The 23,834-nt window shown below is 29.0% G+C and overlaps 3 protein-coding genes across 4 annotated transcripts in view; 1 reads left to right on the forward strand and 2 right to left on the reverse strand.

Annotated features, from left to right (window-relative positions):
- Positions 1–309: 309 nt before the first annotated feature.
- LOC123297799 lies at positions 310–4,925 on the reverse strand. The gene is made up of 10 exons (XM_044879587.1): positions 4,778–4,925; positions 4,528–4,675; positions 3,971–4,193; positions 3,362–3,377; positions 3,066–3,157; positions 2,468–2,809; positions 1,998–2,186; positions 1,733–1,895; positions 1,033–1,362; positions 310–818 (listed from the first exon to the last, which is right to left on the reverse strand). The coding sequence occupies exons 1-10, from the start codon at positions 4,809–4,811 to the stop codon at positions 310–312; spliced, it is 2,046 nt and encodes a 681-aa protein (XP_044735522.1). The 5' UTR covers positions 4,812–4,925.
- A 1,192-nt stretch (positions 4,926–6,117) lies between these two features.
- LOC123297803 (ataxin-10) lies at positions 6,118–11,301 on the forward strand. Its single transcript, XM_044879593.1, has 5 exons — positions 6,118–6,346; positions 6,420–7,243; positions 8,261–8,454; positions 9,093–9,156; positions 10,570–11,301. The coding sequence occupies exons 1-5, from the start codon at positions 6,222–6,224 to the stop codon at positions 10,755–10,757; spliced, it is 1,395 nt and encodes a 464-aa protein (XP_044735528.1). The 5' UTR covers positions 6,118–6,221; the 3' UTR covers positions 10,758–11,301.
- Positions 11,302–17,044: 5,743 nt separating this feature from the next.
- LOC123298475 (heterogeneous nuclear ribonucleoprotein K) overlaps positions 17,045–23,834 on the reverse strand; it is a 51,749-nt gene continuing 44,959 nt past the window's right edge. For both annotated transcript variants that reach the window (XM_044880485.1, XM_044880486.1), the window contains 4 exons: positions 21,796–21,924; positions 20,819–21,352; positions 19,260–19,429; positions 17,045–17,330 (listed from right to left, as the gene is read on the reverse strand). In XM_044880485.1, coding sequence (XP_044736420.1) covers positions 17,273–17,330; positions 19,260–19,429; positions 20,819–21,352; positions 21,796–21,924 — 891 coding nt within the window. In that variant the 3' untranslated portion in view covers positions 17,045–17,272. The remainder of the gene's footprint in view (positions 17,331–19,259; positions 19,430–20,818; positions 21,353–21,795; positions 21,925–23,834) is intronic.

The following is a 23,834-nucleotide window of genomic DNA, read 5'->3' on the forward strand; positions in this document are numbered from 1 at the left end:
TGAGTTCCGGCGGCTATAAAATTACGCTCTAAAAAGTATGAAAACAAGAAAACAGTCAGGGGACCGGGGAGGAAAAATACTCGGTATACCAAATACTCAATATGACTTGACGCCGACTCAGCTAGTACTTTGTTATAAGTGAAATGTACAAGATATAAAAAATCCCCGACAAATGCGATTTTTTCCTAGTAAATCCCTCCAAACTAAACGATTTTCTTATACACATACGCGAAAAACAAAACTCTTTGCAATCAAGAACAAAAATTTTACTTCAATTTCAAACTAAGACAATGTTCGACAGAATATTTTTCAATAAAAGTCAGAAGTGATCCAATGCTCAATTGAATAAATGGATGGATCTTTTTCAACAAATATCTCCTTATATGGTACCAAAGGACAACCATCTATATGATTACAAATATTCGGTTCTTTATTTTTGCTTGTTCGAACCGGGAAAATTTCAATGACTGGAATGTGACATAAACATCTTTCTTTAGAAATGCATGTTAATTGCTTTGCTTCGTTAACCATTTCTTGTAACCAATGTCTCCAGTTTCTGGTCGTTTCCATAGCATCAAATAATCGTCGATACAAATGTTTAATACTATTGTCAGAAATATGAAGATTTTCATCTTTACAACACTTGCAACATGTTATCCGTTTACCATGAAATGCAGTAGTTAATTGATCCGTTAAACTTTGTATATGATTATTATATTGACGCCATGCATCTACATCATCGTCTAAATTAGATATAAACTGTTTCCAATCACACTTCATCAATATTAATTGATTACCATCTTTATCATAAACTTCCCCTACAAAAGGTCTAAAATTTAATTAAATTTTATGCCAAGCATGTTTATTTTGCCGAAATGCAAGAAAGCATGTTTACTTTCCTTACTATAAGACAGATATAGTCTGAGTACAATCGTAGACGTTCCAAAGATATATACTGCTTCAAAGATCCTTCATAAATTATGATTAACCTTTATCGGAGCAGACCTCAAAAATAGGAATTTTTCACTTTACCTCGCATTATAGCTGACAAATAGGACATATTAGCGATTATTTGATTTATCCAAATACACCATAATTTTGCATTTTCTGCAACATCTTTTATCCAAGCCGACCAAACTTTCAAAGATGCACAACACACTGTACCAGGTTTATGAGGCGTGATATCTAAAAAGTGTTGTACGTTCAAATCGATACCTCTTATTTTTGAGGTCCTTATCTTGAGTGTGTTGATATATCCTCCTGGTTGGTCCCAACCATATCCTCTTTGATCAGTTATAAATTTCGATTCTTTCATTTCTTTTTTATCATTTTCCACCCTTTGCACTTTAGGAGGTTTTTTTTCTAGAAAAATAGACATAGGCAATTGCAAATTTGTGATTTTTAAATGCTGCTTAATGGAAAAACGGCGTTTTGCACAATTTTGTACACATTCATACACCAAATCAGGAGGACCTACTACTTATTTATAAAAAGTCCATTTACCAAATATTAACTTTAATATGTTTCTTGGCTTGTTTCTTTCTATAACAACGTATTTTTTGTTTTCTGATAGCAATTTTGTCATCCGTTTCGCAGATTAATTGGATTAAATATGTATAATCAATAAAAAAAAAAAATAAATAAATCTCACTAAGTAAAAATATAAACCAATAAAAACTCGATACTCAAATTATCGAGATTCTACTGTATCCTGTAGTTTTATAGTTTGTACCTTCAGTGATGTATCTTGCCAATTCATAAGATAACAATTTTATATCACATTTCATACAATCATCCCATGCATCAATTGAAAGGATTTCTTGTACCCATTCTATAATTTTCATTTGAAAAGCGTTCTGTAAATGTCTTGTTGGCGTTACAGCCATGATCTGATTCTATAATTTTATGAAATATGTGTTCAGATTTTTTAGTACGAAATATTAATATAAACTTGTTGTTCATTTTCTTTGCAAGCGATAAACACGTCAAGATCTTACCGCCAATACTAGCTCAGCATATTTCATAATTTCATTTAAAGTTATCCTTGGTAGTAACACATCATCAAATACATGCTCATTATGAAGATCAGCTCGTTTCTTATAAAATTTTCGAATTTCTGTCAATAATCTATCATTTCGTTCACAATCCAAAATATGACATGTATCTGTTTTCGTTGTTGATGTAAACTATAAATTATAAGATAATTAATTATATCCTGATAATAATGGTTACCACCTCGCCAGAAGGTGTAGTTTAGTTCAGAAATCGTATAGTTTCTACCGACTCCTCATTTCAACGTAAATCTCATTATCACCAATACGGTAAAATTTACAAAAAAAAAAAAGAATATTTGGGTACAGAAACTGTAGGCTTTGTGAACTGGGTCTGTGAACTGACAGAATCTTGTAGAGATAGGGACTCGATTACGCTACCCAACTTATTTGTTCTTGTTTATTATTATTCATACCTTTGAAACATTTTCAATGATTGTTGTTTGAGCATAAGTTTCTACAATTTGTCGTTCATCATCATCAATAACTCGTTTGGATATGTTTGAAATTGTACTTTCTTTTGGAGTTTTACTGGGCTTTTGTTTAGAAGGCCATCTTGTTTTTCCTAGATCTGATTTATCTTCAAATTTTTCTTTCGATACAAGCTCTTCCTGCATTTTCTTTGCATCATTATTATTTTCTTTGACTGAATTATTACTTGAAGAAGTAAACCTATCTGTTTTGGTTGTACTCACACTTGTGGGTGTACTCACTCTCTGAGGTGACATACCGCTTTTTGATTCTGATTCGCTAAAGACCTAAAATGAAAAAAGCTTCATGAACTGGAATTCTATTTATATTATAAATGTGAAAGTTTGCAGGTCATGTGATATACAAATTAGAAATTACGACTTTTAATTTTAATTTTAATATAATAAAACAATAATGTGCTATTATGACTCAAAATCAAAATATTTAAGTATAAATCTCTACATTAATTTTAATTTTTATGAAATTTCATAATTTATTTTTCACTACCGAAAGTACCCTATTCATTTAGTTGGATATACATACTTGTAAATCTATTTTATTAATTGAACACAAAATACAACTAACAAACATTGTGCATTTGATTACAGTGCGGATAAATTCCATTTCAATGGATTCTCGTTTTAATTTCTTACAATCATATTTCCATAATCTCGCATCAAGCAAGTGAGATATAATATATTCAAAAATTTTCTTTTGAGTCTTACTCAACACCCATGTATTTGGTGTCATTAAAAAATCAGCAAGTGACGTTATAACATTAAATATTTTAGAATTTTCTATGCATTTTTTTGTTGAAAGTTTTCTTCTATTTCCTTTACTTTTAATACGAGGACGCTATAATTGTTAAAATTTCATTCAAAATAAAATCGAACTTATCTCGTAGATAATAATGGTACAGTTTCGTTAGTTGCTTTATACCCATGAATTTTAAAAATATAATAACTGGAAGGAGTGTTGGGAGAGTCGTGTTTCTAATACTACCAGGCACATGCTCTTAGAGTTTCAACGGCTGCTCTATCTTACCCTGGAGGAAATATTTTCTGCCAATAGTCTAATAATAGCATTGCTGTGTTCTGTAAAACAATTCTAGAACGATGAGTAAGTCTAAAAAATTCTGAAATATTCTGGAAAAGTATGAAAAGATCTATGTAAAACTCATTAAGCATTTTGAAGACTGCATTTTTACAAGTTTTTAATAATGAGTCAGAAAAACTCTAAATAATTTCCTGGCAAGTCTTTATATTCATCTTTTCATGATTTTTCAGAATGTTTCTTGCTCATTCTTCTAGAATTTTTTTTCAGAACACTGCAAGGCTAAATTAGACTATCGGCAGAAAATATTTCCACCAGGGTATTTAGCATTGAATAACTATAATATTTACCTCAACCAACGAAAATGTAGTGGATTTTAAGAAAATAAATTCAACCTTTTTACATAAACAGTTGTCAGGCACCTTAAAACGTATATCATTTTTTAACAAAAATTCAACCATTCTTTCAAATCTATACGATGGAAGTATTGTTTGGTAATATTGCCAGTTGTTAAGAATCTTCCACTTTGGTGGAAGAGCTAATGAAAGTAATCTTGGTGTTATTTTTGGTAAGGTACGTCTTTTATACGATTTGAGAATATTCGATAAATAAGAAATTCTGAAATTGCATAATAAAATTATAAAATAATAGTAAATAGGTGGTTTTGGGGCAGAGTATGATACGATAACCCTGTCACCGCAATTTGATAATGAATTTGATCAAAATTCGTCAAAATGAAGCTTTGGAATAATATCGATTATTCATTACTGGTAGTTTTTGCCATAGCACTAATATTGGTGAGAAAGAGAAAGCAAACGTATCTTCCACAGAAGACATACTCAAATTTAGATACTATTGCGCTATGATATTTACCATAATTCTCATTATTATCGTTCTCAAAAATTATGCATACGCCAAAGGAAAGATTTTTATAATAATTTATCTCTCTTACCTCCTTGATGGTCTTGGTTGCGCAAGTATTTTAATATATTGTCTTTTAGATAAAAGATCTCTGTTTACAAAACTTGAGCCTCGTATCTTGAAAGTCCTATTACCCATATTTGAATATTTTTCTGGCCGCCTTATAGCATTGGTGTATGCTAAATATGCATAAAAATTATTTAAAAAAAGTTTGTATTAAAATATTTAAAAAATCTAAATTTGTTGTATCAATTTCGCAATATTTCCATTAAATTACTTACAGTTAGTGCTCGGTTTTACACTTTTTATTTGCATATTTAAAAAATTAAAAAATTGTAAAAATGTATCTATCAATAAATTTAGTGTGAACCGTTAAAATCTTTCTAAAATCTAATAATGGCATAATAAAACTGTCATGCGTCAAGTCTGTGTAAGTGTGCATTTAAAAAATGATCCTTTTTTGTTTCGGACAGATGTCAATCATGGACTAAGAGCCAGCGCTTGCCAGACATACGTTAAAGTATAAAAGCTGAATTTTTTTTTGCGTATTCTCACTGGTGTAGGGACCAATCTTTGGGGGCTACAAACCTTGACTAACGGTTCCTTCGGTAGGTAGCAGGTAATCTGGGTCGCAGTACCCGAGCTCTCTCACGTTAAAGTATAAAAGCTGAAATTCACACAGAGTGTTTAAATGACCATTTTAAGTCAATATTGAAAAAGACAGATCAATCCGAAGGGGCTAACACTCCCCCAGACGTGGTAGAAGGTCAAATGCAAAAATACACAATTATCTACATTTTCTTCCATGATTATGAACTTATTTCACTGCAAGAGTTATTTTATTATTTAAATATGTTCAGTATCACGTACTGAATGTAAAAGCACAAAATCCTTACAAAAATAAGCGGGGGGTGTGCCTTCATTTTAAGGAAAACCGTTTTAGGCTATATCTCCATAACCGTGCGCTTTAGACCAAAAATGCTCCTTCCAACTTTTCTTGAACTATACTATCAGTTATCGATTAGATGGAGTAAAAAAAAACTGAAAATTAGGTTTTCGAAATATTCAAGTTTCTGGTTTTGTACTAAAATATATACTTTACCTTGAAATTTATTGAGGAATAAATAATAAACTGAAAAAAAGTACTTACAGGAAAATCGCGCAATTTTTAAAAGTTCAAGATGACTTTTTGGGCAACATTTCATGTTCAGTAGGAGTTATCTGATCCTTTTATGTAATAAACTTATAATGTGTGATTGGGATTAATTTTATACACATAATATTGTTTATTTTATGATACCCTTTTCTTTTTACATGTGATAATATACGTGTTTGTTTTCTTTTAAAAATTTCAAGAATCACTTAAAACAATGATTCATGTAATAAATATGTAATAAATATGATCCATGTTTCTACAATATATTTTGTTAACACAACATATATCTAAAATAAATGGTAAAATAAAAATAGTACATATTTGAAAATATCTGTTTGACATTATCATAAAAATGGCGAACGATCTTACTCGCGTATAGATTAAAGCTCTAGTCCGAACACACCCTTTGTATATTAATTAATTAATTTCTAATAAAGTTGTTCTACAGAACTGTCAAAGACTCAAAGTGTCAAACACATGTGTATTTTCTACCGAAATGTAAAAGATTTATCGTAGATTAATATTATTTAAAAAAAGGTAAACATTACTTAAAATAATCGTTCTAGAACATGGCATTACCAAATAAAATAGGTTTTGATGAAATGAATACTGAAAATTCAACTTATGAAGATTTAACAAAATATTTACAAGATGAATTTAAGCTAAAATGTGATGAAACCGGCCAATATTCATAGTAGGTATCATTTAATCCGTTACTGAGCTAGGTACGTTATGTGTATAAATTTAATAAATATTTAATATTTCAGCCCATCACTTTCAGATCAAACAATTATAAAAATCATTGAAATAATCAATGAATTAAAAACAAACGTGGATAAACAAATTAAAATTTCGGATTCTTTACCATTATTACGACAAATTTATCTCACATTACGAAACAGTGTAGCAATACATAAATCTGTTCAGAAAAAAATTTCAATTAATAACGAAATTTTAGATCTAACAAACTTTTTAATTACTGCTCTAAGCTCAAATGAGACTTACATTAACTGTTTAATTGTTATTTTACAATTTCTTGGAAATTTAGTCACACAAAATGAACAACAATTACAAGTTATAATTTGGGATAAGTTTAATGAAATTTTACTATTATTATTTCATTCAACACCAAATCGAATCCCTTCAATTGTTGGAATGATTTTGTATAACATATTTTTACAAAATAAACAATTAATTCCAGATGATATAAAATTTATTAAGAATGCAATTATTTTGTATGAAAGTGAAAGTGATTATGGTGAATTATTACTAGAATTATTATTACAAACAAATATTCTTATTAGATATTACTCAGAATTAGAAGTTACACAAAGATTTGTTTTGTTAGAATTGATTAAAGGTACAATGTTTGATGATGAGTCAACATTGATAACCAATGAATTGATGATGTTCATTTCAACAGAATTTAAAAAGAAATCGGATTGTATTTTAAAAACAGTTACCGATTATGTGAATAAAATTGAACCACAAGAGGTCGTTTGTCTGTTGGATATTATTGCGAGTGCATCATGTTTAAATAAATATAGTTCCTGTTTGATTCAAGATAAAAGTTTACTCATCAATTGTGTGTGTAAGTTATATTATACAGTGGAACTTGATTAAGTGGGACCTGGATAAGTGAGAAACCTCCATAACTGGAATTCATGCTGAGTACCAACACTTTGGCACTGAATTACCTCTGTTAGTGGGACAAAGCAAATCTCTATATCTGGGATTCGTTTTTATCGTCATAGTTACCTCTATAACTGAGGCAGCGATTAAATTTTACATGCATTAACCTCTGTAACTGAGAACTAACATCGTTTTGTTTGTTTAGTTACTTATTCTTATTCTACCCGCAAATTCCGCTCTTAACTAATTTTGAGCCTAAATGACTTTCAGTTTTAGTTTTGCTTTACTATCATACGGATGTTTATTTGAAAAATGCCAAAACGAAGGCTTAAATCGTTATCAGTACGTGAAAAACTGAAGTAAATATCCGTTTATAAAAGTAGGAAGATATGCGATGAAGTCTGTGTCGAATTTAATGTGCCAAAATCTAATATAGAATAATTCAGAATAAATATTAAATTCAATCACAATGTTCTGACGTACAAATAATACTAAAACGTGTACGTTTATCAGAGTATCCTGAACTTTAACAGTGTTTGCTAACATGGGTCAACTTCGTAACAAAAACGTTCCGGTGAGTGGACCTATGATTAAAGAAAAGGCACAAGATTTGTTGCGAAATCAGTACGTCCAAATATATAAGAAATGGGGAATCTATGTGTTATTATTTATTTAGTTTCGTAGAGTTTTTGGGAAAAATATTTTCTATAATGGGTAATTTTCAAAAGTATTACTTCTCCTTTCCTTGTTAATAACATAATAATTTCTAAAACCACCCTGTATACAAGGGTATATGTATTATATGTACAGTTTCGCTCGGGCCCTAGTAACCGGAGGCTTAACTCACAGTCATTTACAGTGCTATTCCCGCTATCGTTACCTGTATTCTAGTCGATAATTTCTTTGCGTACCCAGCGATTTTCATTTTGCTTTCAAGTCAATAGATGATTGTAAAATATAAAAATATTTGTTTTAGTTCTATTAAAAAGTATACACAGTGTTGGCAAAGAAGGAAATAATCATTTTTCTGCAATCCAAAAGCTATCTGAATTAACTCTAAACGAAAAAATTGAACCAACAATAAAAGATCATCCTGGGTTTGGATTTAAAGCAGCGTTAATTCGTGTAGTAGGGAATTTATGTTGGAAAAATACAGAAAATCAAAATTTAGTAAGATATTTTGTTGTTATTAAGGATATACGAGCACTAAGACAATTTTAAATAAAAACTGGATTTTTTTTAAATATGAAGTTGGGCTAAGCCTAAATCAATTCTGATAATTTTATTGGGGGAGGGGGAGTCTTTTATTAAATAAAAGACTTCCAAACCAAGTCGGTGGAAATTAAAAAAAAACTATTTAAATTAAAGTTAAAACCTTAATAAATTATTGAAAAAAAAAACCGTTGTGCCCGACTAATTAAGGATGTATGAGCACGGTATTGGGGACACAAATTTAAAATAATTTATATTTTCAATTTCGATGGTAAATTATGTTATATAACTTGAGAGAATATAAGACGAAAAGTAAAAATAAAATTTTTCGATATCTGGAGTAATTTTCAAAATATCGAAATTTGAAAATTTTGTTTAATTATATAGCTTTCGGTATTTCGAAAACCAAAGCAGATATCGAAAATTTTGATTCTTATTTTTCGCCTACATACATAAAATTATAATAAAATTCATCATCAAAGTTGAAAATAAGGTACAAATAATTTCAACCCTAAGTCTAAAATTGGCAATTGCCTTGGAGCTCGTATTACCTTAATTTACAACGATAACAAATAATTTATGATATATTTTTTCAGGTACGTGAATTGGAAGGTATTCAACTTTTATTGGATTGTTGTAACATAGATGCTAGAAATCCATGTATCCTTTTTCATTTTAAGTATTTTCGTAGCATTACACTTATACGCAGAAAAAGTAGCGCTTTGCTAAAAAGTAACATTTGACAGAAAAAGTCCTGATGTTTTTTAAAACCTTCTGAAAAAATACTTTCAGTACAATAGGGTTTACTTTCGTTAGTGAAAAATAAATTATGAAATTTGATAAAAATTAATATTTATGTAAAAATATATTTAAATATTCTGATTTTGAGTCATAAAAGAACATATAAATATTATCGAAGATAATAAATGAGAACTTTAGGATATATCGAAATAAATTTCGATTTTTGCCCCAATTTCCTAGATCAGTTTTTTATATTTTATAAATACATATTTCGAATACCAAGTAGTCATCATCAGTAAGAATTAGCTAGCCGTGATTACTCTTATTATGAATGTTACTCTTTGCTAATTTGGTGGCGGACTGCACCATTGAAATTGGGGCAAAAATCGAAATTTATTATGATAGGCGTGTTTAAAAATATATAAAATTTCATAAAATCTAAGTCTCATTTGGTCATCAGATGGGCTTTTAACTTTTAACTACAGAAGAAATACATGTATAACGGGCTAAATGAAAGAAAGAAACTGATGTTTCTTTTTTTTTTGCTCTACAAAATCATTAATCAATTTCTTGGATAATAAATTGTATGTATGACTACTTACTTCTTCTCTATAATGACAAAACATAAAAAAATTATTACCGTTTTACCATAAGACCAATGTTAAATATGCCTACTTTGGAAGTCATTAATTTATTTAATTAATCGGATACCCTAAGAAAATCATTAAATTACCCCAATTAGCATAACAGGACTTAGCAATTTGAGGGTATTGTTTATGCTATAATTTATTTGCATCTCTTTCATCAGCCATAATTGATTTTATTATATTCATTCCAGTAACACCTGTTATATCATTAATCACATGTTGCAACCGCTCCAAAATTTTCAGAATTAATTTAGACTTAGTCCAACTTCATATAAAAAAAATCAAGTTTTTTGTTTAAAATTACCTTGGTGATCCTACATCCTTAATCTAACGCGGTTATATTTGATTTCACCGAAGCTTAGTCTTTGTTCCTCCGAAGGTTCATTTGAAACGTGTTAATAATCGAAAAAAAAAATGGTGTAATGTTAATTGATTATCACTAAAGATAGTGCCTTAAGTGGACTGAAATAAGTATGTGGACTGATAAAAGTTAAACAAAGATCTTATGAACGCCATTCAGAGTACACAGTCATTGGAGACTCAATTTGGAGATGATTCTGTCATTGTGTGGTATAAAAAGTTTTTGGAGATGAAAATAGACTACATATTCGATACGCTTTTACTAATGCTATTTGTGCTTATAATTTATTTGAGCTTTAAAATTATTACTTAACTTATATATCAGTTATAATTCAATGGGTTATATTTGCAGTACGAAATTTATGTGAAGGAAATCCTGACAACCAAAAGTTAATTGCAGGAATGACAAAAGCAAAAACTGTCGATTCAGAAACTCTTCAAAAAATGGGAATTGTCTTAAACGATGATAGTGCAAATAAAATAGGCATTATTCCTATGGATTTAAAAAAATAAATTTTATTTTTTGTTCGTTTTACCTTTTATTTCATACACGACTATTCATCATTATGAAAACATAAAAGCAGTTCAGGTGAGTGCTATCCCTACAATCCACATCATCATTTTTTCAACTAAGTCTTATTGAATTTTCGTCAAAAAATCTAAATTTCGGACATAATGTCAAAAACTATTCAAGTGTAATAATACTAAATCCATTTTATACTTATTTATGACATAGTGCTGTTTGATCAAGATAAAAGATATTTGTAATTTTTTTCTCTTATTGTTGATTTTGACTCCTCTTTGGTTTCGGACCGCCGCGCAGTCTCCAATCTGCGTACAATAGTATAAATTTTCCGGATTTAAATGGATAAGTTTACATTCGGATCAAAAGAACTATTTTTTAAACCTAAATATATTTTTTTGCAAATTAAAGTTTTTGTATATCATAGGGATGAATAATCTGCAAAAAGATTTCAATTTTGATAGGCGAGCAATATATCGTTCAAAAATTTCCGGTCATTTTTTAAAATAAAAATAATTTTATAATGTTTGATAAAACAAAAAAGAAAAACAAAATGAAATCGTTTACAAAAGAACAAAACAGATATCGTTTACAATGTGTATAAAACAATGAAGTGGGCTTTGATACAGCAGTCTTTCACGATTCGCTTTTATTTCGGACAATATATAGACTAGCCACTTATTACCACAATATAGTTAGCGTGGAATATTAATAAAATTTATTAAATCATATATCAAAAAATTGCTCTCTAAATGCTCCATCAGATTCCAAGATTGCTCCAATTATTAAATTATCAATTAATTAAATATTTGCAATTAAAAATACAAAATTTTATTTTCCAATATCTCAGTAAATTGATAGTTTTTCCTAACGTTTTTGCTATCAATAAATTGCTCCCGTTTATTTCTTTCGGGATATAACAATAACGATTTATAAATATCTATTATTTTTGCATAATTAATTAAAATTAATAATTGCAATTCAAACAGGTATGTGATGACGTCATTCACAAGGAGAATGTCATAAACTGGGGGGAGCGGGAAGGGAAAGAAAAACAAAAAAGCAATAATAATAGAAAATAAACAATCATATGTATCAGCGGAAAGTATCAAAAAATTGCTCGGTAAATACTCTTTCAGATTCCAAAGTTGCTCCAGTTATATAATTAATATGTAATTAAATATTTTCAATTAAAAATACAAAATTTTACATACACAAGGGGAATGGGGGGAAACATGAAAATGTAGTGAATTTTCAAAGATGAAAATATATAATGATAGATTGTAGTTATTATCTATGGTTGTGATATTTGTTTATTTAATTTTTTTTTAAGGTAAAATGAATAAATTAATTTTGTTAATAATAAATTAAATGAAAAAATCAATATATATTGTTTCAATAACTTCTACTAAATAATAAAAAAAGCATTTATGTAAATATATAACACATTGTTTTGAATTGTAGCTTTTAAAGTTTTAAACCATAAATCGAGGTAAAATGTTAGTTTCATTGATTAGCGGCAGAGAGCACACCTTTGAAATTCATGTTAGTTCAACAAGTTTACCATAGATGGCACAACCATCGAAATAAACGTTAGTTCAACAAGTTTACCATAGATGGCACAACCATCGAAATAAACGTTAGTTCAACAAGTTTACCATAGATGGTACCACCATCGAAATAAATGTTAGTTCAACAAGTTTACCATAGATAGCATATAGATGTATCTTGTTTTTGTAATCCTTTAAGTTTTTTCACTGAAATAATTTTTAAAATTCATACTGTTATTATGTTTTCTTTACTACAAATTATCAAATTGATTTTTCCAATCCTTTCTTTTTTATTTGCACCTTATGTGCATTCGAAAACCGAAAATAATTATCTTTTTTTTATAGAAATTTTTGCATGCATTTTTGAGTTTTTAAAGAATTTTAAAAAGATCCCATTTCTAAAAAATTATGTATTTCTTTTTTTAGGAAAATATTTTTCTCAGAAAAATTTTATTTTACAAACTTACCCTAATTATGGGAGGTAGTTTTGTTTAAATATCAACCAGTTTATCATTTAAAGAAATTGGAATTGTCGAATTTTATTCGGTAGCTGAATTTACGAATAAGATTGTGAAACTCGAAAGAAATCTGAAAAGCAGCAATGCCTAAGTTTTAGATTTTTACCTGTAGAATAAAAATTTTCAGGAAGAAAATTAAAGATTTTTCAAGTCTCTCTTAGTCTTAGGTATATTTCAAAGGAAAATTTAATCGGGTATTTCGTTTTCGATTTTTAAATTTTGTAAATTTCACGTGATTCTTCCAAATAATCCGATTCTTTAACCCTCTTGGCTCAAATATTAGTCCTCTAAGTACAGATTTTTCGTAATTTCGCTACCGAATATAGTAATTTGAAAGGTTTTATTTAAGTTTGCCAAAAAATGACTGTATTTTTAATTTTACATAATTTTTTGTGGAGAACAATTTTCAAAATTTACGCTCTCTTTAAAAGAAAGAAAGAAAAAAAGAAAATTGCCAAAAAAGAAAATTTCCATTAATTTGAAAATAATTTTTTCAGATACATACCAGATTTAGCACACATTAGGAAAACTGTGATCTTATGATATTTTAAAAAAAAGAAATATTTGACTGTTAAAAAAATTGTTCGCCATAAAAATTAGATCTCAAAGTTTTTTTTTTAAAATATTTTATTTGAATTTTTTTTAAAAAATTAGGTCTAGAGACAGGCGTAGTATTTGAACAAGTTTTTCCTCTACAAAAATTTTCAAAGCCGTGATTTATTTCTCAGAGGGTCTTGAAAAATGTATTTCAGCGTCAAGTTTAAAATTGATGAATATTCTTATTTGAATATCGATCTCAATATTCATCAATTTTAATCTTAAATTACAATCCTCTGAAGAAGAATCTCTTTCTATGGAAGTTTTCGTAGATACACCAAAAATTTTTAGGTACATCCTGGATATATTATAGGATATGACACGTAAAAAAATCCATTAAACCCTAACTTTCTGCCGCTTGGTAAATAAGTTCTCAAATCGATGTGAAACATTTTCTTGCATAGGAACATATATATGGCAAAGCGGCTATTTTCGAGATACAGAGGAAGTGGGAAATCAAGTTTTTTACTCTTTTTATTTTCCCCATCCCGTCTATTTCGAAAATGGCTGCTCTGCCATTTGTATGTTCTATGAGAGAAAATGTTCCACATCGACTCAGCAGCTTATTTACCACGGGGCAGAAAAACCACGTGCCATATCCTAGAATAATAATAGCTTGACTCCAGACCTGTCAATTCACTTTTTATTATCTTTTGCACCAATCATGTGACAAATTTTGTAAAAAAAAAAGTTGAGGGGGAATGTTTTTAAAAGATTTTTTATATTATTGATTGTAAATTTTTAAATTTTTTTTTATTGTCGTCTGATACTGATAAGGATTAAATAAATTGTGGCCTTACCAATCATTTTTCATTTTCGATACGTAATCAACAAATTTTTTTTGGATTTTCATTTTATTTTGTTGTGGTATTTGGTTTGTAAAAAAAAAGTTGATGCAAACAAATTTTTTTAAGATGAAATTAGTTATATGGAATTATGTGGAAGTAATTCGTAAATAGTTTTTATGTATTTTGATTTTATTTAAATAAAGTTGAAAACTCAAAACCTGTTTTTCTTTTATTTTTCCCCATCTCTTTGTAGCTATACATTATTATTTCAGTTAAAAATAGGTAAGTATTTCGAACTTTGCGATAGGTAAGTATTTCAAACTTCGTTTGCCATTTCTTTTTCTAATAAAACATCACAAAATTTTCCGAAAATGAGTTTTACTTTTTGTTATAATTTTTATTAGGGAATATTGAGTGAATGTCGAAAATATTAATATAATTATTTATTAATATGAATAACAGAGCCATTATGGTATAGTGGTTAGCGTATCTGACTACGAATAGATAGTCGCCTGGTTCGAAACTAGGGTAGGAGTATTAAAAAAAATTCTTCTTCTTTGTTTTAAGCAAATTCTGATTTTTATTTTCATTTTTTTTTAAATTTCCACCACAACATGTTTGCCTAGTACAAATGATGAAAAATTTTAGTTTTTTTTCGTTCAAAAACTTCAATTTTTTTCACATTTCTACTAGGAGAACATCATGGACGGACGGAATTAGTAGTACCTGATAGCAAGGTAATTGTTGTCCCCTCGTAAGTCAGAAAGTTAGTGGTCTGCACACCCGTGTTTGGTGAGTATGACTTCTAGGCAGACCAATAACTTTCTGCCAAAATAAAATTTTAGACTTTCGGGATGAAAACACTTACTTGCTTTTTCTCCCTATCAGGAACTACTAATTCGTACTTATGTTCTCCTAGTACAAATGTTGAAAAAATTGAAGATTTTTTCGTAGCTCCGTGATCTTAGCACCTCATGTGCGGAATTTCGATTGACCAATTATACCATCTGAAAGGTCAGAAATTGGTCATGTAAATGGAACGAAACGAAACGAAACGAATAAATAGTTAAAAGTTTTATACTAATTAATTAATAACAGAAAAAAGAAAAAGATTTTTAGGGTGAAAACACTTACTTACCATTTCCATTTTTTTTTTTTACGAAAGTTCTCCTTGGAACACCGATGTAACTGCTGGTTATAGATTTGGAGTTAGGTTCAAAATAATTAAAAAAACATATTTTTGAAATTTATTTAAAAAAAAGTTTTATTTTCAGTAATTTCACACTATTACATAATTAAAGACAAGTAATCATGATTAAAAAATATGAAAACTTTAAAAATATAATTATAAAATGAAAATTTATTTGTTCTGTTCGTAAAATATATAAATTATTATTTCTCTAAATATTTAAAACAAAATTACAAATTGCAAAATCATATTTTCATGATTCTAAAATTTTCGATTGCAATTATTAATAAATCTCGAAATATTTCGAGTAATATTTGTTTGTAATGGATTTGTATTAGAATCGTGAAGATTAATGATTTTATGTGAAAGAGAAATATTATATTTTTATAATTGATTGATAAAAATAAATTTTCACAAATCTATTATGGAATTGTTGCCTTAAATATTATTAAAAAACCCCAATTATGTCGCTGTTTTTATTGAATCTAAATACTAGCTTTATTTTTTAATTTGTGATTTTCCAGTTTCAATTACTCGAAAATAAGTAATTAATCGATGTTAAAAGAAGATGGTGAATAAACAAAAAATTATTTATTAACATATTTAATTCGTTTTAATTTGAATAACTGAGCTTAATTTGTATTACAAATTTTTAGAATAATTATTATTTTCAATTATTACATTTCTTTGAATTTTAAGATGAAATAATTTTAATTATTTGCTCAATTTGCTCAAAATGTTACATATATTAGAATTTTACCGTCAAAAACATAAAATAAACAATACTTTTAATATTTACGATTCAATATTTTAGAAATTTTTAATTGAAAATAATAATTAAAATTGAAATAAAGCTAATACGAAAAAAAAAATAAGACAACATAAAGTCATTAATTCAATAGCCTAAAAATAATAGTGCCATTTGTAGCAAATTCTTAAAGACGTAAACATGAATCATTTTACACTTAACTAATTACTCTAAATATATGTATTCCAAATAAAATAATAAATCGATGTATTTTATAGTAATGCCCGGGGGAATGTGAAAAAAAAAAAACGTTTCATACATTTTCGAATAAATTGTTAAAAAATTAAACTATTTTTATTTAGTGCCAATATGAGACGGCATTAACTAATTGAAAACGTTTATTAAATGATTTAATGAAAATTTGATTATATTTTAGTATTCTGGTTTAGAAATTCGATATCGGTTTTTTTTTTATATATATTTTTAAAGATAAGACCCTTAAGAATATGTCTCTAAACAGATGTTATTGTTATTTTAAGTTTGTTGCGCAATTAAAAGAAAGGGACGTTTCCGACTCATAATTTCCAAGGAAAAAGTTGTTGGATAGTCCTTTCAGTCGATTTGAAATGACAAATATCAAAGACTAGTTGTTAGGCTATAAATTTTGAAAAAAAAAAATGAATGTCGCCTCATATTGGACCAATAAAATTGATTAGTGTCAATTTGTACTTGAATAAAATAAATGAAAATATTGTTTTTAATAAAATAAAATTAATTACAATAATTATGTTTGGTTTTTTGTTTTATATAATATTTACACATTATGTTTTGTTATACAAAATAGTATTATTTTTTTGTTTTACTTTTTACTCTTTTTTTTTGCTTATTTTTTCTCAGACAAATAATTTTTTTTTTTGTAGTTGTTTAAAAAATTGACAAACAAAACTTAATTGTAAAGTACTCTTAAATTCTTATTTGTTAAAACTTACACAGTATTTATTATTATTTTAATATTTATGCTATTTTATTATTTTTCTTTTTAACATCTTGTAAGACTTTGTTCGAGTAATGAACAACAGAAGCATTTTTATTTATATGCCATCTTTAAATTTTGTTTAGTATTTATTTCCACCGCCGCCTCCACCACCACCACGGCCATTATTCTCGTGAACACTGTAACAAAAATCATTTTTAATTAATTTAAATAGAATAAATTTATATATCAAATATTTTTGAACTGAAATAAATAATCAGTAGTAGTGCAAATACGTAATTATTGAGCAGACACTTGAAAAAAAAAATAACGATATAAATTTAATTAAAAAGCAAAGAAGTTTAAGGATTAACCGTTAGGTGGAATTGGCAAATGCCTAAGTCCCCGCATTAGCTCGGAGCACCGGGGAAAGGTCAAAAGAAGAGTAAAAAAGAAAAATAGGAGGAAGGCAAATTTCTATGGTTACGGCCGCACACAAGCGGGCGCAAGTTGATTTAGGAAGAGGAAAAAAATAGGATGAAAATACAAATTTTTATTAGAAAGGTTCAAGTTGATTTAAGAAGACTTAAAAACACAGCGCCGTCTGATTTTCACATTGCCTAGGGTCCCCGGAAAATTGCATTGCCTATGGGCTCCGACATGGGTTAATACGGCATTGCCGAGAAGGAATCGATGACATTAATCTCAGCCCTATGAGAGATAGAATGTCACCCCAAAAAATTTCGAAACGTATCCGTTTTTGTTCGGTAAGATTCGAAAAACTGTCATTGCCTATGGGCCCCGTCAAATACTGTTGATCAATCGTTGTAATCAATAGATTCGGGTTCAACTGAATTATTTTTATTCTAGTTCTAGTTTTGAGTTTAGTGATCTAGTTTTTAGTTTTATTCTAGTAACAGGGTAGCCACAAAAATCATATTTAAATATTCCCTGATAATTTTTTTGGGTTTCCAATATAATTTACCATACTTGATACCTGATGATTTTAAAAAAACATTAATTTTTTTTAGATATAAAATTTGTTTGAATGTTAAAAAATGCACTACAAAATTTCCTGATATTTCCTCCTATACTCCTCATATTTCCATAATAATTTACAGTAAATGAGTCATATTTTCTCAGATTTTGTGGCCACCTTAGTCAAAATAGAGAAATCATTTTAAAAGTGATAAATTAGTTATTAATAATTGAAACCAAAATTGTTTCTTTTATTTAAGTATTTGTCATATTTTACGTATTAAAACGAAGTGATAGTGTGTGATAGAACGTCGTCAAATAAGCGTTTAGTAGTTATTAGAATATAAAATATTATAGAATTATAAAAATATATTTAAAGACCATTTTGTAGATGATTTTAACCCTTCAGCACTCGCGTCAACCGTTTGTTCAATCTTTAGTCGTATGGTGAACATGATGACAGAAATTGATTCTCCCAATTTCTGAAGGACTTGAAAAAAATATATGTTAAAAAAAATTGTAGATAGATTGAAAAAATCTGAAAAATTCATATTTCAAAAATAGAAAAAATTGTATGAAGATAGAAAGTTTCATATTTTAAATCGATCGTGAGCAAAATGCTCATAACACGAGTACTGACGGGTTAAAATGTTTGATGCATATAAGAAAAAAATATTAATTTTATTTAAAAAATAAAATTGATGAAAATATTAAAAGTGAAAATACAATCCAGCCGAACAGCGAGCACCTAATTTTTAGATATAGAAGTGAAATATTATGATTTGATTATCGATGAATGTTATTTTTATCCAGCACCAACCACATGATTGATTATGAGTAGTAGGATTGTCAGCTTTGTGGGAGGATTAGTGATTCCTTGTTACTCAAATAAAGAACAACAAAATCACTAGTCTTCCACACAACACTGATGTGAAATGAGCAGTTATTAGTAGTAGCGAGCACACACCACATCCATCATTCAATTGTTAATAATTATAATATAGTAAATATTTTTGAATATAGCAGCATACCAAAAAAAATGTTATGAATTGTTTTTTTAAGGCCATACATAATATGCATGGTCTGAGTTTCATGAAAGAATCAACACAATTATTTTGAATTTAGGTTTTAGGTGATTATGAATTTTTTACCTTTGCTGCAGAAGATACTGCGCCATTTGTATTTGATTTGGTGCTCCCGTAATAGTTATAATACGATCGTTGGAACCTGGTAATGGTTCATCAATCGTGATTCCTGCACCAGAATCAGCGCGAATTTTTCGAATACGGCCGCCTCCTTTACCAATAATAGCTCCAGCCAACTGTAATTTAGAAAATTAAATTTAATATGGAGATTAAATTTAGGATTTAATACAATTGATGGAGATTGTTTATAAATTTTTAGAAGCGTAAAGTCTGTTCGTCCCCAAGTATTGGTTCAATTTTAAAAATCGACCTTAAATATCTCGGTGACGTATAGTTAGATCTACAGCTTGTGCCAAAATTACTCCCTTTTAATGGCCTTTCAAAGAATGAATCACGAAATAGAAATTCTCACTAGAAAATTTTGATTTAGAAAATTTAACGTTAGGGCTTTGATAAAGAAATTTATAGTGCCGTGTCGTTTTCGAGAAATTAAGGAAGGCTAGTTACTTTACGGATAGACAATAGGCTAGGTTTCCGACTACGATGGTTTGACTCATAGAAAAAGTTGTAACATTCGGACCGTGTCACTCCGATTTCTCGAGGTTTGAAGAAAATTTACAAGCAATGCTCCTGGTAAATACAGTAGAATCTTGATAATGTTTTATTTGAGTTTGATAACTTCATTTGTATTTATTTTATTATAATGAGTTTGAATCATTGGGGTTTAATGTACCAAGATATGTGAAAAAAGAAAGATTTGTTGGTATTATTTTCATAGATTTCATCCATCTTGCCTATCTTAATTTGACAGTATATTTGGGTTATCTTCTATACGTTAAGAGGTTTTTTTTTTTTAGAAACCCGAACCAGAAAAATTTTTAAATAATAAAAATCGATTTTTTCATATAAGACCTGCTATATTCTGCATGCCTGGAAGATAAATATTCATATTGGATGCAGGAGAAGGATTTTACACAAAGACATGGATGTACTAAGTGTTTTTTAGTCCTCAGAGACTATAAATGAATCGGTGAGAACATAAATTCAAGCCTTACTTTCATTGCTGTGAAAGAACTGAACTGTTTGAACATTAATAATCATTGAACGTTAATGAATATTAACTACAAAATATCATGTGTATTATTAAAATCAGCATTCATTTGAAATTTTTAACTAGGTTAGTTCAATTTTGTTCTTTCCATACCGTACTTTATCTGACCGATTTAAATATGATGTTGAAATTCCAATTTGGAATTAAAAATTAGCGAATTTAAAGTTACTTTCAGCGAAAAAAAAGCATTTGTGTATAAAATTTCTACTCTTTTTGTAATTATTAAAACAAAAACTTATTTTCCTTGATATTTTACGTGAGTCTTGAATTTCATTAGCTCTCTTTTAAACCTTTCAGCATTTTGATTAGTTCGTGTTATTCGTCAAAAATACCCCTTAACGTAGAAGCACTAATTCTCTTCCATACTTTTAACTTCCATACTTAAATGGAAAATAAGGTTCAAAATCTAAACCTAAAGCATTGTAATTTATCACGATATTAAATTGACACTTACATCTTTGGGGATAGTGACTTGGGTTGAAGTTTTGTTTGGGCCATTGCCACCACCACCACCTCCTCCCATACTATTTCCGGAGCCCCCACCCATGTTACCGCCTCCCATGGGTCCACCGCCCATACCACCTCCCATTGGACCGGGTCCACCACCCATTCCACCTCCCATTGGGCCAGGACCGCCACCCATTGGACCATTACCCATCATGCTTGATGGTGCATTATTCATCATGCCACCACCACCGCCGTTCATTGGACCCCATCCATCATTACGATTGTATCCACCACCTCGTGGTGGGCCACCAAATCCACCGCGTGGTCCTCCCATGCCACCACCCATTGGTGGTCCACGTGGTCCGCGGTTTCCACCACCGAATCTTCCGCCACCACCACGGTCCATACGTCCACCACCGCGACGGTCCATGCCACCACGACGATCATTTTGTCCACGACCACCATAACCGCCATATTCTTCGGCATAGTATTCATCGTAATTATGTGGGTCGTAGGGATTGACTGGTCCTCGAATTGGGTTCTGAAATTTTCAAATTAAATGTTAGCTCGTTTATTTTCGTTTTGGTATGATATATGGTGAAATTATCGATCTATGACTACATTCACTTTAGAAATAATAGTACCATAAAGTTGTTTATAAAAACGCAGCCTTTTCGAGAAAAAAAGATAGTAGAGGAAAGTTTGGTAGATTCGTCAAAAGTAAGCCACTCACGAAGTTTCAAGTATGTATTTATCATTTAAAAGAAATCGTAGTGTCCCACAGTCTACTTCCTACTACCTTTAGGGAGTTGTCCTTTTTCAGAAGGCTCATTTTTCGTGCTTATAAATCCTTGAGCCTCTTTAAGAACAATAAAATTTACCATTTGAAAAAGACTTTAGCGTTATTAAGACGGGTTAACTAAAGATCGATTTTGGATCACTTAATTAATAATTAATAAAATTTAAATGATAATAATTACTTACGGTTTTGATGAGGGTCACAATTTCACGAATGGAATCAATACACTTATCGGGTTGGCCAACAATTTGAATAATACGATCTGTACTTTGAGGAGCACAATTTGAGAATATTTTAATTCTTGCCCCGCATTTCTGAAACAAACAAAAAATTCAAATTAATTTATAATATTTAAAAATTAATTAATTACGACTGGCGTAAAAAAACACATTTTATTCTCAGTTTGATGCGTTAAAAAACACATTTAATTATCAGTAATGATATTTCGTTCTTGTAATACATACAATTACAAATTGGAATTTTGATGCCAAAATTTTTAATCAAATTTAATTCCCATTTTATACATATTTGTTTTCGCTCACTTAATAATAATTCAGGAATTCTTTCTTAAAATAATTCAGGAATTAACTTCTTAAACATTTTAAAGAAACTGTCACCGTTTAGCAGACAAAAGCACTTGAAATGACATGGCGAAATCGAAATTTATGATTCATGAATCCGACTTTTTTATCAGGGGCCACTACACAATAATTTATGAAAAATAATACAAAAATTAATACGAAAAATACTACAAAAATTAGTAAAGACCATAGTACGAAAATTGTCTCGAACCCCCTTCAATAATTTTATTCTAGTGATAACCATTTCTTTTGTAGTCTTTGTTAAGGTTTTCTTGTAGTAATCGTAATATTCTTAACAGATTTGTCAATTTTTGAAATTATTTGTGCATATCGCTTGTATTAATGGAAACTAAGAAAAAGGAAAAGTGTGTGTACTCATTTTCAATCAACTTTATTCCTAGGAAAAGTGTGTTTATTTATTTTCAATCAACTGTTACTGATGTTTTTAGTAAGATTTCACTCTGCCTAGGAAGAGAGAGTGAACTCTTACTAACAATAGACTTTTCTTGTAACATATACACAGACAGGGGGCACCGATATTAAAGAAAAATAATAAACAAATGGTACTTATAAGAATAATAACTATGATATTGAAATGTATAATTGAGGTATCATTAAACAACATATGACTTCCAATATAATTACTTATTATGCAATACTTCATTATTTTAACCACTAAATAGTATGTTGCAATAGCATGCGTGAGTTTATTATGCATTATTGTCCATGTGAAATCGACTGTAGTGCGTGTATATAATAATATACTTTGATACAATAGCGGGCGAATGTTCCAATTTATGGACAATATCCAAATATATTAACCAAACATAATTAAGGATGTACGAGCAACAGCGAAATTTAAGATATAAGGCATGATTTTTTTTATATGAAGTGGGGCTAAATCTAAATCAATTCTGAAAATAGTTGGGAGGTTGCCCGATTATCAAAATAAATAAATGACTTCAAAAGTAATCATATTTAACATTGGTCTTATGGAAAAACGGTAGATGGATGATTTGTTTTCATAGATTTCTACAAAACTAGTCGGTGGAAATTTAAAAAAAAAAAAATATTTAAATTAAATTAAATTTAAAAAAAAAGATAAATTTTCAATTTTCAAAGTTCGTCAACAAAGTTGAAAATAAGTTACAAATAATTTCAACCCTAAGTCAAAAATTTCCATGGAGCTTGTACTACCTCAAACAACAGTAATGAATGTTTTGTTTGGTTAAATTGTAGATATCAACACCACACTTTTTAAAGAATTATCGTAAGAAACATTCTATATTGTTTTCATAAACAATGAAAAAGTTCAATAAAGGTGTAAATACTTCTGATGTTTTAAGAAAACATTAATTTTGTCCAAGTATCATCCATTAACTGGGTCAATCACCCTATGTGTTATTACATCATAGAACGACGTACGTACGGTCAACTCCGGTGGTGAATATAACGCACGCGGCATATCTATCTATTCTCTCATCATCCGTCGAAAACCACACAGTTGTTGGCACAGGAAACAGATGGTTTAATTATACTATCGTTATTCACCAACGGTAGTTTGTAAGTAATAAAGGGTTACAACTTTACTTATATTTTATTAAACATAAAAAAAAAAAAAACTTTATTGTTTATCTTTTAAC

This window comes from Chrysoperla carnea, chromosome 4 (genome assembly GCF_905475395.1).
Source record: "Chrysoperla carnea chromosome 4, inChrCarn1.1, whole genome shotgun sequence".
In the NCBI taxonomy this organism is placed as follows: Eukaryota; Metazoa; Arthropoda; class Insecta; order Neuroptera; family Chrysopidae; genus Chrysoperla; species Chrysoperla carnea.

What these genes read in the sequence shown, in the direction of transcription:
- LOC123297803 (XM_044879593.1), top strand. Translation starts at nt 6,222, where the DNA reads ATGGCATTACCAAATAAAATAGGTTTTGATGAAATGAATACTGAAAAT. An exon ending in GAAACCGGCCAATATTCATA is followed by an intron (nt 6,347 to 6,419) that starts GTAGGTATCATT and finishes TTAATATTTCAG; the next exon opens with CCCATCACTTTCAGATCAAA. An exon ending in TTTACTCATCAATTGTGTGT is followed by an intron (nt 7,244 to 8,260) that starts GTAAGTTATATT and finishes TATTTGTTTTAG; the next exon opens with TTCTATTAAAAAGTATACAC.
- LOC123297799 (XM_044879587.1), bottom strand. Translation starts at nt 4,811, where the DNA reads ATGCAAATAAAAAGTGTAAAACCGAGCACTAACT. An exon ending in TGTAAAACCGAGCACTAACT is followed by an intron (nt 4,676 to 4,777) that starts GTAAGTAATTTA and finishes ATGCATATTTAG; the next exon opens with CATACACCAATGCTATAAGG. An exon ending in TTAATAAAATAGATTTACAA is followed by an intron (nt 2,810 to 3,065) that starts GTATGTATATCC and finishes TTTTCATTTTAG; the next exon opens with GTCTTTAGCGAATCAGAATC.